At 39.1% G+C, this 14,430-nt stretch overlaps 1 protein-coding gene across 3 annotated transcripts in view; it reads left to right on the top strand.

Moving 5' to 3' along the window:
* FKBP15 (FKBP prolyl isomerase 15) overlaps positions 1-14,430 on the top strand; it is a 56,096-nt gene that overhangs the window by 16,104 nt on the left and 25,562 nt on the right. For 2 of the 3 annotated variants that reach the window (XM_010370455.2, XM_010370456.2), the window contains 8 exons: positions 1,611-1,685; positions 2,018-2,116; positions 4,947-5,096; positions 5,964-6,032; positions 7,798-7,944; positions 10,721-10,863; positions 11,342-11,399; positions 14,275-14,382. In XM_010370455.2, coding sequence (XP_010368757.1) covers positions 1,611-1,685; positions 2,018-2,116; positions 4,947-5,096; positions 5,964-6,032; positions 7,798-7,944; positions 10,721-10,863; positions 11,342-11,399; positions 14,275-14,382 — 849 coding nt within the window. The remainder of the gene's footprint in view (positions 1-1,610; positions 1,686-2,017; positions 2,117-4,946; positions 5,097-5,963; positions 6,033-7,797; positions 7,945-10,720; positions 10,864-11,341; positions 11,400-14,274; positions 14,383-14,430) is intronic. The other variant, XM_030919507.1, reaches the window with a different exon arrangement.

Genomic DNA, 14,430 nt, shown 5'->3' with positions numbered 1-14,430 from the left:
ATTAAGAAAATGTGGCACATATACACCATGGAATATTATGCAGCCATAAAAAAGGATGAGTTTGTGTCCTTTGTAGGGACATGGATGCAGCTGGAAGCCATCATTCTTAGCAAACTATCACAAGAACAGAAAACCAAACACCACATGTTCTCACTCATAGATGGGAACTGAACAATGAGATCACTTGGACTCGGGAAGGGGAACATCACACATCGGGGCCTATCATGGGGAGGGGGGAGGGGGGAGGGATTGCATTGGGAGTTATACCTGATATAAATGACGAATTGATGGGTGCTGACGAGTTGATGGGTGCAGCACACCAACATGGCACAAGTATACATATGTAACAAACATGCATGTTATGCACATGTACCCTAGAACTTAAAGTACAATAAAAAAAAAAAAAAAAATTAACCAGGTGTGGTGGCGCATGCCTGTAATCCCAGCTACTTGGGTGGCTGGGGCAGGAGAATTGCTTGAACCCGGGAGGTGGAGGTTGTGGTGAGCTGAGATCATGCCACTGCACTCCAACCTGGGCAACAAGAGTGAAACTCCGTCTCAAAAAAAAAAAAAATGACATGGAGAATGTTCATAGAAGTATCATTCATAATAGCCTCTAGCTGGAAACAACTCAAATTTTCATAAACAGAAGAATGAATGAAGAGTTTATGGTATATTCACATAATATAATACTACATGACAATAGAAGAGAAAGTACTGCAACATGAAGTATCAGGGTTTACTCTTACAGATACGGTGAGTGAAAGAAACAATGCAAAAGAGTATACTCTGTATAATCCCATTTATACAAATGTAAGAATAGCAAAATTGGGTGTGGTGGCTCACACCTGTAATCCCAGCACTTTGGGAGGCTGAGACAGGCGGATCACCTGAGGTCAGGAGTTCAAGACCGGCCTGGCCAGCATGGTGAAACCCAGTCTCTACTAAAAATACAAAATGAGCAGGGCGTGGTGGTATGCACCTGTAGCCTCAGCTACTCGGGAGGCTGAGGCAGGAGAATTGCTTGAACCTGGGAGGCGGAGGTTGCAGTGAGCAGAGATTGTTCCACTGCACTCCAGCCTGGGCGACAGAGAGACACTGTCTCAAAAAGAAAAAAAGAAAAAAGGGCAAAATTAATCAGTGATAGAAGTCAGAATATTGGTTACCCCTCAGGGTGGGGATTACTGACTAGGAATAGGAAGGGCATGAAGGAGCTTCCTGTGGTGTGGGAAATGCTCTGCTATTTTAAAAATCTGGTTAATGGTCACGTGGGCATATATACATATAATGTACATGTATTTTATGTTTTTCATCAATTTAAAAACAATTTGTATTTTCTTTTACACAACCAGCCACTCTCTCTTAGTCACCCCTTGTATAAATGAAAACACTAACAAAACGAAGACATTGCCAATTACAGTTAAACAGCGAGGCCAAAATGAGAGATTAATGTGGATAGTGAGAAGATAAAATTTACAGTTGAGGCCTTAAAGGATGAAAAGATTTTGAGTTTAATAGCTGTATGAAGTACAACCCCTGATACATATTGCTGATTTTATGTTGCCTTTTAACTTCTGTTCTCTTTTTTTTCTGTTGTTGCTTGTCTACAGTATAGGATTCTTCTTTATATCAGTCAGCAACAGCCAGTTACGGTTGCTAGGATTCATGTGAATTTTGAGCTCATGGTAAGACTTCATCATGTAATCATTAGCTCCTTCAGGATAAGTTTACAGGAGAGATTGGTCTGATTGTACCTAGTAGAAATTAGATCCACTTGTTCATCCCTGGGTGTCCTTGTAAGTATCTAACAGAACCTTACAGAAAAGTCTCTTGGCTCCTTCTGGGAATGTGGACTAAAGGGTGAATGGTGGAGGGTGAGAGGGAAGAAGAAAAATCTCTGATACTTCTCTTTGGGTCCACCTGAGTCATGACCCTACCCTGTGAGCTTAGGCAGTCATGTTTATCTGGTATAATACTTCTTGTGGATGCATTATCTTAACATTTCTCCTTTCTCCAGGTTCGCCCCAATAACTATAGCACCTTTTATGATGACCAAAGACAGAACTGGTCCATCATGTTTGAGTCGGAAAAAGCTGCTGTGGAGTTCAATAAGCAGGTGATAATATCTTATTCTCCCTGTGAGAAGCCAGAATACTTGTTTGGATTTCCCTTAATTTTAGGGAAACATATAGAAACCCCATAATCTGCTGTGTTTTGTTAGTGACTAGCATAAAAAAACCCACTAAATTTGCCACTTCAGCCTATTGTATGATTTCAGGAAAATAATAGGAATACTTACTGAAACTGCTTGACAATTTAGCCTTTCTCTTTTTTAAAGGAGAAAGGCTAAATGTAATCTTACTATATTAAAAACTTTTCTACTACATAAATTATCTTAAGAAATAAATAAAACTATCTTTAAAAAATAGTGTTTTCAAAGAATGTTTTAGACTGGGTGTGATGGTTCACGCCACGCCTGTAATCCCAGCATTTTGGGAGGCCAAGGCAGGTGGATCGCTTGAGCCCAGAAGTTCAAGACCAGCTTGGGCAACATAGTGAAACCCCATCTGTACAAGAAAAGAGAGAGAGAGAGAGAGTAGGTTTCTACATACTCATTGTAGAAAATTTAGAAAAGCATTAAAAAAAAATCACTCATAATCTTACTACTCAAAGTAACCACTATTTCCTTTTTTCTATGCATAATATACATAAGTAGATATAATCCTTTAATAGTTCTTTATCTTGCTTATTGTATTTAAAAATGTATAATTCATCTTTTCCTATCTCATGAAAAACTAGTTGGAAACATTTTTGAAGGCTCCATAATATGCGTGTTGTCACTTCAAGCTACCGTAACAAATTACCATAGAGTGGTTAAGCAACAGAAATTTATTTCTCACGGTTCTTGAGGCTGAAAGTCTGAGATCAGGGTGCCAGCATAGTTGGGTTCTAGTGAGACCCTCTTCTGGGTTGCAGACTATCTTCTTCTTGTATCCTTACATAGTAGAAAGAGGGTGAGATAGTTCTCTGGTATCTCTTTAATAAGGTCCCTAATCCCATTCATGAGGGCTCCACCCTCCTGGCTTACTTACCCCCCAAAGGCCTCCTAATACTATCACACTGGGAATTAGGATTTCAGTGTAAGTATTCGGAGGGGACACAAACATTCAGCCCATAACATTTGTTTCTTAATTGATGTAATCATTACCTTATGTTATGTACTTAGATTGTTTTCTGTCTCTGCAATAAATGACACCGAGGTGAGCATTTTATATAGAAGTCTGTCCTTTTTTCCTCCCTACATATTTCCATAAGCTTTATTTCAATAAGTGAGTGATTCGGTTTGGTCAAAAGGTCCAGATATTTTTAGGTTTTTTTTTTTTTTTTTGAAACGGAGTCTCACTCTGTCACCCAGGCTGGAGTGCAGTGGCCGGATCTCAGCTCACTGCAAGCTCTGCCTCGCGGGTTTATGCCATTCTCCTGCCTCAGCCTCCCGAGTAGCTGGGACTACAGGCGCCTGTCACCACGCCCAGCTAGTTTTTGTATTTTTTTAGTAGAGACGGGGTTTCACTGTGTTAGCCAGGATGGTCTCAATCTCCTGACCTCGTGATCCACCCGTCTCGGCCTCCGAAAGTGCTGGGATTACAGGCTTGAGCCACCGCACCCAGCCTATTTTTAGGTTCTTAATACACTTTGGCACACTGCTTTTCAGAAAGATTGTACTATTTCACATTTATAACAATTTTCTCATCGTACGTTTGCCAGCATTTAGAATGATCCTTTTTTTCTTTTGGTCTTCATCACTTGGTAAAAATAATGATGCCTCATTGTTTTTATTTGATTGCAATAATGAAATTTCTTTTTTTTTTGAGATGGAGTCTTGCTCTGTTGCCAGGCTGGAGTGCAGTGGCGTGATCTCAGCTTACTACAACCTCTGCCTCCTCAGTTCAAGTGATTCTCCTGCCCCAGCCTGCTGAGTAGCTGGGACTACAGGCGCACACCACCACTCCTGGCTAAATTTTGTATTTTTAGTAGAGATGGGATTTCACCATGTTGGCCAGGATGGTCTCAATCTCTTGAGCTTGTGATCCGCCCGCCTCGGCCACCCAAAGTGTTGGGATTACAGGCGTGAGCCACCGCGCCTGGCCTCTGGAACTTTTTAAAAGAAAATGAGCAACAAGTTTCTAATGGATACTATATTAAAACATTGATAAAATTGGGTCTTGAATCCACATTTTTCTAAACTCATAGTCTAAAGATCTTTCATAGTATATTGCTTTTGAGGGCTTAATAATGTTAAAACACAAGCCCAAGGATAATTATTCATAAATAGAATAATTATTCACAAAGATGCCTCTAACTCCTTTGTCTTAAGATTTGTGCTAAGATAATATGGCCAAATCTGTAGGTGGCATTGATGTGGATTCTGGGATTGCAACATGATTTTGTAAATGCCCTTTCTACTGCAGTCTTTAGAAGTGCTTTTTGACATTTTTTCAAAGCTCCCCTTTCTTTCCTAGGTTCCCAAAAACTGAAACAGTAAATCAGTATCATAATCAATAGCTAATGCTTATTAAGTACTTACTGTTATTTGCAAGGTACCTTGTCCAGTAGTCTACTTATATTAGCTCATTTAATTTTCATAACCATCCTATGAGATGTGTGAAGCATTATCTCCATCTTGGGTACATAGAGATTATTTGGCCAGGGTCACAAAGTTAATAAGTGGCAGTACCTGGATCTGTACCCAGACATTCTGACTACAAAGCCATACTCCTAGGCACTTTGATTCCTGGCAAGATAGCTGACTTTCATATGGTTTATTTCTAAACATGTAATCTGTTTTGTTAGTGGATGAAGCTATTTGAGAAAGAGCAATAGCAATAAAGGAATGAGTACTTACTGAGCTTAAACTACATTTATGCTGCTTCGATTTTGTCTTGCAGGTGTGCATTGCTAAGTGCAACAGTACCTCTTCCCTGGATGCAGTGCTCTCCCAGGACCTCATTGTGGCAGAAGGCCCTGCTGTAGAAGTTGGAGATTCTCTGGAAGTGGCCTATACTGGCTGGCTCTTTCAGAATCATGTGCTGGGCCAGGTAAGAAAATGCACCTTGCAAGTTCTTTTGTAAACTTACATAGCATGAGGGCTATTCCCAGGGAAGATACTATTACTGTGAACTGCTGCTGTTGTCAAATAGGAGCCCCACTTTAGACACTGCAATTGCTTTGGGGGCACATTATGAAATGTGAATGTGTAAAAGATCCTCAGTGCCACTCTGTCACTTCAACTTAGGGAAAGTGGGAACCAGTTTCCCAAGTACTATTATTTTCGCTAGTTGTTCATGTGTATGCTCCTATACCAGTGTTACACTTGAATATATTCTTATGGGATTAAGTCTTAAAACTTCTTTTTAGACCCTCCTTACAGTTTTTCTTATAGTAGATACTGTAAATACATTGAGCTTATTGTGTTTTAATATTGTTAAGCCCTTAAAAGCAATATATTATATGAGAGAAAGACCTTTATGAGTTTAGAAAAATCTGGATTCAAGATCCAATTATATACTAATTTGACCTTGATCAAGTCATTTATACTCTTATTTTTTTCCATTTGCAAATGGAGGTTAATGATCTTGCTCTGCTTACTCGGCAGGGTTGGTGTCAGCATCAAAATGAGATGATTTATTTGAAAGTATATTGTGGATGAAAAATGCCTAAATACACAGTTGTAGGAATGTGTTTTTTTTCTAAACCTGGAAAATCACTGTTTTAGAGATACTCATTATAACACCCTTTAGCTATGATGTCATCCAACATTTCAGGTCCTTTAGAAACTATCTTCTGAGTGTATTTGACAGTCCCTATTCCAGAAGTACTGTGCTGGTATGTAGTTAGTTGAATGCCATAATGGTTATTATTATTTTTGAAATTGGCTGGCCTCATTTCCTTAAATCAAATTGCAGGTTTTCGACTCCACTGCTAACAAAGATAAGTTGCTTCGCTTGAAATTAGGATCAGGAAAAGTCATCAAGGTAAAGGCTGCACTGTGTTTTTTTATGGTTTTATCAGTTGCAGTGGGTTTAACTTAGATTAAATTGTGTGGAATTTCTTTTTTTTTCTTTTTTTTTTTTTGAGACAGAGTTTCACTCTTGTTGTTCAGGCTGGAGTGCAATGGTGTGATCTCAGCTCATTGCAACTTCCACCTCCCGGGTTCAAGTGATTCTCCTGCCTCAGCTTCCCGAGTAGCTGGGATTACAGGCATGTGCCACCACACCCAGCTAATTTTGTATTTTTAGAGGAGATGGAGTGGCTCCATGTTGGTCAAGCTGGTCTCGAACTCCTGACCTCAGGTGATCCACCCTCCTCGGCCTCCCAAAGTGCTGGGATTACAGGCGTGAACCACTGCGCCCGGCCTGTGGGATTTCTAATCAGGGTATCTTTTTGGCATCTGGAAATGCCTGGATGAAGAATACGAGGGGAAAATGTGTTACATTGCATTTGGGATATTTTTATCTATGAGACATTATATTGAAGATGGTTACAATCGTTTTCTGTAGTCCTGACCTTTTCTTTTCTATTCTATGACTCTGAGCATATTATTTCATCCTTCCTATAGCCTAGTAGGGGAAAAGGTGAGACAGTTTATTCTAGAAACTTGTCATAAAGGGTTGAATCTCATCTGTCTGGGTTGCTTTGAATCAGCACTTTCCAATCACTGTGGGAGGCAACTGTGACAATAGCAGGAGGAACACTGGGATTCGAATCCGAGAACTTACGTTCAAGTTGTGAATTTTTTCTTTACTAACTGTGCAGGTGTTTTATAAAATAATGTTTTACACATGTGGTATATTATGGTGTCAGGACATAGTAGTGATGATGCATTGTGCTGTACTCATTCATCTGTGTGGTAAAAAGGTTCTCTCCATCATTTCATGACCGCTTTTCCCAGAATCCTATGGAGACTTTTTCCAATAGATCATAGCAGTTAAGTCTTGATCCCTGAACCTAGACAGATCTAATGTTGAATCTTAGCTTAACAACTTACTAACTGTGTGATCTTGGGCTAGGTACTTAACCTCCACAAGCTTCAGTTATTGAAGTAAAATGGGGACAATCCTGACAACCTTATGAAGTTTTTGGAGGGGCTTAAACAAGATCATGCATGTAAAGCACTTTCCACACTTCCTAGAAAACAATCTTTTTTGATGGGGGGAAATGGAGTGTTGCTTTGTCACCTAGGCTGGAGTTCAGTGGCATGATCTCAGCTCTCTGCAACCTCTGTCTCCTGGGTTCAAGCGATTCTCCTGCCTCAGCCTCCTGAGTAGCTGGGACTACAGGTGTGCACCACCATGTCTGGCTAATTTTTTGTGTTTTTGGTAGAGACGAGGTTTCACCATGTTGGCCAGGCTGGTCTCAAACCCCTGACCTCAGGTAATCCACCCATCCCGGCCTCTCAGAGTGCTGGGATTACAGCTGTGAGCCACCGTGCCCGGCCGAAAACATGCTTTTTAATGATAGCTTTTCTTACTCTTACTGCTCTTCTTTTATTCCTCCCATTTTCTCTCATCTAAGCTAAATATATTTCATGCAACCCCAGATATGCCTGCTTTTACAAGTAGGTTTAGAAGGTGTCTTCTAGATATTCTTATACCAACACGGGGCAGTAGTCAGACCCGACCTCTGGAGGCACTGAGTAAACCTGAAAGTGTGGGTAAGTGAAACCTGGTGCTCCTGTACTTCACTTTGTCTTCTGAGGAGCTTCTTGTTTGATGAACTTTTCCTATCTGATTTTTAAAGGGCTGGGAGGATGGAATGCTGGGCATGAAAAAAGGAGGAAAGCGGTTGCTTATTGTCCCTCCAGCCTGTGCTGTTGGCTCAGAAGGGGTAATAGGCTGGACTCAAGCAACGGACTCAATCCTGGTGTTCGAGGTGGAGGTTAGGCGGGTGAGTGAAACTGTCTTTGTTTTGTTTAATGAGTCTTCTACATGTCTTTTTGCTAGTTAAATGAATAAATAAATGAAGATATTTGAAAACTAGGTTCTGAAGACATAGATTTCTTTGAAAAAGTAGAAGTGGAGTAGTCAGAAAGAGCAACAGCTTTGAAATCTAAGGATCAAAGTATTATGTCCTTCCTGGCTCTCTATTCAGAGTCTAGAAGTGGTTGTGACTTTAAGAAAGTCACATCTCGGGCCGGGCGCGGTGGCTCAAGCCTGTAATCCCAGCACTTTGGGAGGCCGAGACGGGCGGATCACAAGGTCAGGAGATCGAGACCATCCTGGCTAACACGGTGAAACCCCGTCTCTACTAAAAATACAAAAAACTAGCCGGGCGAGGTGGCGGGCGCCTGTAGTCCCAGCTACTCGGGAGGCTGAGGCAGGAGAATGGCGTAAACCCGGGAGGCGGAGCTTGCAGTGAGCTGAGATCCGGCCACTGCACTCCAGCCCGGGAGATAGAGCGAGACTCCGTCTCAAAAAAAAAAAAAAAAAAAAAAAAAAAAGAAAGTCACATCTCATGCCTGTAATCCCGGCACTTTCAGAGGCCAAGGTGGGCGGATCATGAGGTCAGGAGATCGAGACCATCCTGGCTAACGTGGTGAAACCCCATCTCTACTAAAACTACAAAAAATTAGCTGGGCTTAGTGGCAGGCGCCTGTAGTCCCAGCTACTTGGGAGGCTGAGGCAGGAGAATTGCTTGAACCTGGGAGGTGGAGATTGCAGTGAGATGAGATCGTGCCATTGCACTCCAGCCTGGGTTACAGAGCGAGACTCTGTCTCAAAAAAAAAAGAAAGTCACATCTTCACACTAAGCTTTTTATTTTGTCTATAAAATAGTGACTCCTGCCCAATGTATATACTTTTTGCTTAGTGATTCTATGGCTACAAACTTGATATCTTTACATAAGTATGCAAAGATTGCATGTGTATATGTTTTACTACGACTAAGTCTGCCACATTGTAGTAGCCAAAAACTGGCAACAACCTAAATGTCTATCATTAAGATACTGGTTAAATTATGTTTTTTTTCATAGACTTTTATGTAGCTCTTAAAGAATATGAAAAATCTATTGTTAAGGAAGCAAGTTGCAGAACATTGTGGATAGTATGGTCTCATGTGCGTGTGTATGTGTGTGCATGTGTGTGTGTGTATGTGTGTACACATATACATATCCATATACATAGTCATATGTACATATATGTGTATACACACACGTAATACACACATATATGCTCATATATTCATAGAAAATTCCTGGAAGCTTTAAAAGAAATCATTGAAAGTGATTTTTTTTTCTGTAGAGTGGAAATGGAGTTCAGAAAGTTTTACTTTTTGTCACTGTACCTTTTGTACCATGTAAAAAACTTAACATGACTATATATAGTTTCTATGCAATAAATTGTGCTTAGTCAATACTACCTGTTCCCTGCTCCCAAATGATCCTGTTTGCTTTATACTGTTTGTTAGATTCAAATGTGATAGGGTTTGTTACTGTAAACTCTAAAATACAATACAAATAGGGAATACTATGGTCATCTTCTTTATGGCTGTTACACCTGCCACAGAGAAAGGATGTGCTTCCCTTCTCAGTGATGCTTTCCTAACCATTCCTGACTGGACACTTTCATCCTGCTGGGCTGCTCTAGCCCTCTTTCAATGACATGTGACCTGCTGCCTTTTTTCTTTTTTACAACTTTTATATTCTCTGTCAATTTTCCTTTGAGTTTGAAAAATCATGGCTGGTGATAGATAACAAACCAATTTGAGTCTATCATGACTGGCACATGAAATAAAAAATTTTCTGTTTTACCAATAATCAAACAATGACAAATTGACCTGCATATTAAATTCACAAGGCTGGTAGAGAATGATACCCCGTGTGGCAAGAGTGTTCAGAAAGATTTATACACTACTGTGGTATATAAACTAGTTCACTCTTTCTGAAGGGAAATTTAATGGTATCTATTAACCCATTTATGCTGGAGGTTGCAAAATTTTTGGGAAAAATCAGACCTTGGTGATGACCTTGAGCAGTAGGATATAAATTACTCTCACAAGCTTAACGTTCCAATAATGGAACACTTGGCATAAATGGGTGTAAAGCTTTCAAAATGAGCATCCCTTTTATCCAACAATTTTAACTAATTTATAGTTTGGAAATATTTAACTAAAATTTAACTAATTTATAGTTTGGAAATATTTTTAAGATTATGTACAAAAATACAGATACAAAGCTATTCATGGAAGCATTGTTTATGATAGAAATAAGCTGAATGTCTAACAGTGAGGAATTGGTGAAATATACTTTGTAATAGAATATGTATTTATGACTTTAGTTCCTAAAATCCTTTGGAGACTTTTTCCTATAGATCATAGCAGTGAAGGGCTGACCCTTGAAGTTAAATATACTCTTCAGTAGTTAAAAATAATGTTGCAAATTAATATTTAATGATATGGAAATAGGTTAATATGTCAGTGAGTGAGCAAAACAGGTTACAAAACAGCATGGCCCGTTTTTGTAAAAGGTATATACAGAGACAGATAATATAATGGTAGTTAGATTGCAGGTGATTACTACGTTTGTCTTTTTGACTGAGCTACATTTTCTGATTTGCCTGCAGTGAACAGGTAATGGCTTATGTAATGAAGAGTAAGTAAAATGAAAGGAGGGTGAAAGGGGAAGGGTATTTGTAGCCTATTCCACCTGCGATGACTCTTTCCCTAGGTGAAGTTTGCCAGAGATTCTGGCTCTGATGGGCACAGTGTTAGTTCCCGGGATTCTGCAGCCCCATCTCCCATCCCTGGTGCTGACAGCCTCTCTGCTGATCCTGTTGTGTCACCACCCACATCAATACCTTTCAAATCAGGGTAAGATACTCCAATTGTATCAAGCTCTTTTATGGCTCGTAAAAATGATTCTTAGAGGGGTTCAGAAATAGAGATATAGTTAAAAACTAAAATAATTTTAAATAACTGGAGAAAATGGGATCAGGGAAATGGGGAAAATACTTGCTTCAGATTTTTCTGACAAAGGTTTAATATTCATAAGCCTCAAAAGCACTAACTCAGAAGAATACTTACAAAATTCTGGAAGAAAACTAAGCAGAGGGCATAAATACAAAATTATATACTCATGGAAAAAATGTAAATAATAAGCATTTGGATGGAAAGTTGTTCAACTTTTCTAGCATTCAAAGATTATGCAAACTAAAGAAGAGTTAAAATTCTGTTTTACAGTCATTAAATTGGCACACATTTAAAAAAACAATTTGCTTATCCAATATAGTTTGGACTTGTGATTCTGGATTTTGTTTTCAATCTTGGAATATGGTCTGTTTGCTTTCAGGGAGTCAGCTCTTCGTACCAAATCTAACTCCCTCAGTGAACAACTTGCAATAAATACAGTAAGTATAAGAGTCTTGGCCAGGCATGGTGGTTCTCACCTGTAATCCTAACACTTTGCGAAGCTGAGGCAGGAGGATCACTTCAGCGCAGGAGTTCAAGACCAGCCTAGGCAACATAGTGAGACCTTGTCTCTCCCTTAAAAAAAAAAAGAGTTTTTCTCCCTCACCCCTAGTGTGCTGAGGTTTTATGTGCTTAGGATATGGTAGGTTAGAGAAAAAAAAAGTTAAGAGGCTAAAAAGTTTCTAGGCTAAATCAATGGTTACTTTGTTCATTTCCCCTTACTTGGGAGTCAGTGTAAGTTAGCCTCAGCTTCTGCATAGGGATTCAAATCTTGATTCTTATAAGCATGTGGCCTTGAGAAAATTGTCTAACTTCTGTGATCCTCAGCTTCTTCATTAGTTAAAAGGAACTCATTCTCATAGCCACTTTTTACAGTTTTTGTGAGGATTAGAGATAATTTGTAAAGTGCTGAGCTCAGATCCTTTGTTTAGTGTGTCTTTAATAAGTGGTCACCGTGATTATTATCAGGAGACTGATGTTCAACGGGGGGAGGAGCCTCTCTCAGTTAAAGTACACTTCAATTTTAGAAATATTATTTATTCCGAGGATTGTGTTAGTGGTTAATCCTAGGCGCTCTCTTCTACTTGCTTTCTGTGACCTTGAACAATTTAGCTTCTCTAAGCTTCATTTATTTCCTCATCTGTAAAATGGAGATGTTGCCTATCTCAAATAGATTTTTATGAGTTTTAAATAAAATAATGCCTATGGAGTTTTTAGTATTGTGTCTGGCATATTGTAAGCACTTAGTAAACATTACCTCTTGTTATTATCATAAATGTTGCTAATATTACATATCTTTATACTTTCATTCTCACAGAGGAGCTCTATACTAATTCACCAGCTGATTGACTTTGAGCAGGACACTGAGCCTCTGTGTTTCCCTGGTTGTAAGATGAGAGTGCCAGCATGCTGTTTTAGTAAAATCTGGATTTGAATGCCTTTAAGAAGGATGCATATGGTAGTTTGCTGCTGGCCTGCCTGGTCTGTGAAGGCTTCTGAGTTTGCTGCCTGTGGACCAGACAGTGGCTGAGACACTTCAAATTCTAAAGCCCTGTGGCCTTCACCTACTGCACTGGGAAACAGAATAGGTGTATGGAGTGAAATTGGTGCTAGCATCTCTCCAACCCTAGTTTACTTGTTTATATTCAATCCCACAGAATTATTAAGCAAATAATTGTTTCGAAATGATCTCCTAAACCCAGAAGGTTAAATCAAAGAATCAGAGGAAAATTGAAGAATAATTATTATCTCAGATCTTTGAACAATCACCAAAATGGTCCAATATTGGTTCCATTGTACTCTAGTCATAACAATTCTTATTACCTATTTCTAAGCTATAGTAACTTCTGGCAGACTAATGGCCTCCAACTATTTTTTTCTTTTTTTTTCTTTTAAACAAGTTTGTTTTTTTTAATGGAGGCAAAATTTACATAACATGAAATTAACCACCTTTCTTTTTCTTTTTCTTTTCCATTTAAGTTTTTATCTTTGTTTTGAATAGGTAATTACATTTATATGGCTCAGTTATCAAAACAATATAACAAGATCTACATTGTGAGGACTCACTTCTATTCCTGTCCTTATCTACCCTATTCCATCTCACACCCCTTAGGTAACTGCTTTTATTAGTTTCTTATATATTCTTTCAGTGTTTCTTTATGCAGGTGCACGTAAGTAGGAATGTATATTTTATTCCTCCCTCCTTTCACACACACAAAGTAGCATACTCTGTATGTAATGCACCTTGCCTTTTCCATATAACCATATTATATAAAAAATGCAAAATCTTTTCATGTTGGTGTATAGAGAGCATCCTCATTTTAATCTGTAGATCACAATATTCCATTGTGTGGAATGGTTTATACAACTAGTCCTTTCCTGATGTATCCAACTTTTTTTGGATACATCATCAGTTAAGAAAAAATAAGCACACACTCCCAGTATATGTTTATTGACAAATTATGTACATAAAGTACCACCAGTCCCTGTAAGCAAACTCAATGTCTTACATTGGTAGCTTAAAAATATTAAAAATGCAGCCTGGGCAACATGGCGAAGCCCTTTCTCGACCAAAAATACAAAAAATTAGTGCCTGTGGTCCCAGCTACTTGGGAGGCCGGGGTGGGAGGACCTCTTAAATCTGGGAAATGGAAGTTGCAGTGAGCTGAGATCATGCCACTGCACTCCAACCTGGGTGATAGAGACCCCATCTCAAAAAAAAAAAGTAATCATAATAAAAATGGAGGTTATGATCATTTCCTTCTACACCAAATAGCTCATGTTGTGCACCTTCAGGTGTACTTACTTGCCATTCTGAAATTTTGGACCAGTTAATGGAAGCTTCTAGCACAGGGTCTAGTGTGTAGTTAATGCCAAGTCATAGTTAAATTAACCTGAAGTTAAAACAAAGAGCTCCTGTTTCCTTTTCTTCACAGATCTCTTCTGAATATCTATCTACTGAATTGCTTCAGGCTTTTGAGTAAGGGTACTGTCATCTAAAATGCCTCCCTCTCTTAACATCTCTACGTTAGTTTTTCATCTGTAAAATAAGACTAATTTTGCCTGCTGGGGAGACTTGATCGAAAGGCAATACGTGTGAAACTACTTTGTCCATTCCAAAGATACAGGGAATTATTTTTACTGCTATTAATTGTGATCCATGTATGCTTCTATGCAAGAAATCTTTGATTCTCATTTTCTAGAGAGTGTGTTTTTAAATAGATATGGTAGGGGGATTTGTTGAAGGATTTGATACAAAAGCCAAAGAGATAGAGCTGCCTGAAGGTGATTTTTTTGACTTTCCTCTCTTTTTAGAGTCCCGATGCAGTCAAAGCCAAGTTGATCTCTCGGATGGCTAAAATGGGCCAGCCCATGCTGCCCATCCTTCCACCACAGCTGGATTCCAATGATTCAGAAATCGAAGTATGTCCCCCTGGCTGTATTAGAACGAATAGTAGAGATGTCGCCATC

This window comes from Rhinopithecus roxellana, chromosome 16, assembly GCF_007565055.1.
Source record: "Rhinopithecus roxellana isolate Shanxi Qingling chromosome 16, ASM756505v1, whole genome shotgun sequence".
Taxonomy (NCBI): Eukaryota; Metazoa; Chordata; class Mammalia; order Primates; family Cercopithecidae; genus Rhinopithecus; species Rhinopithecus roxellana.
The sequence above is the reverse complement of the archived record's forward strand: the minus strand, read 5'-3'. Positions and strand labels throughout refer to the sequence as shown.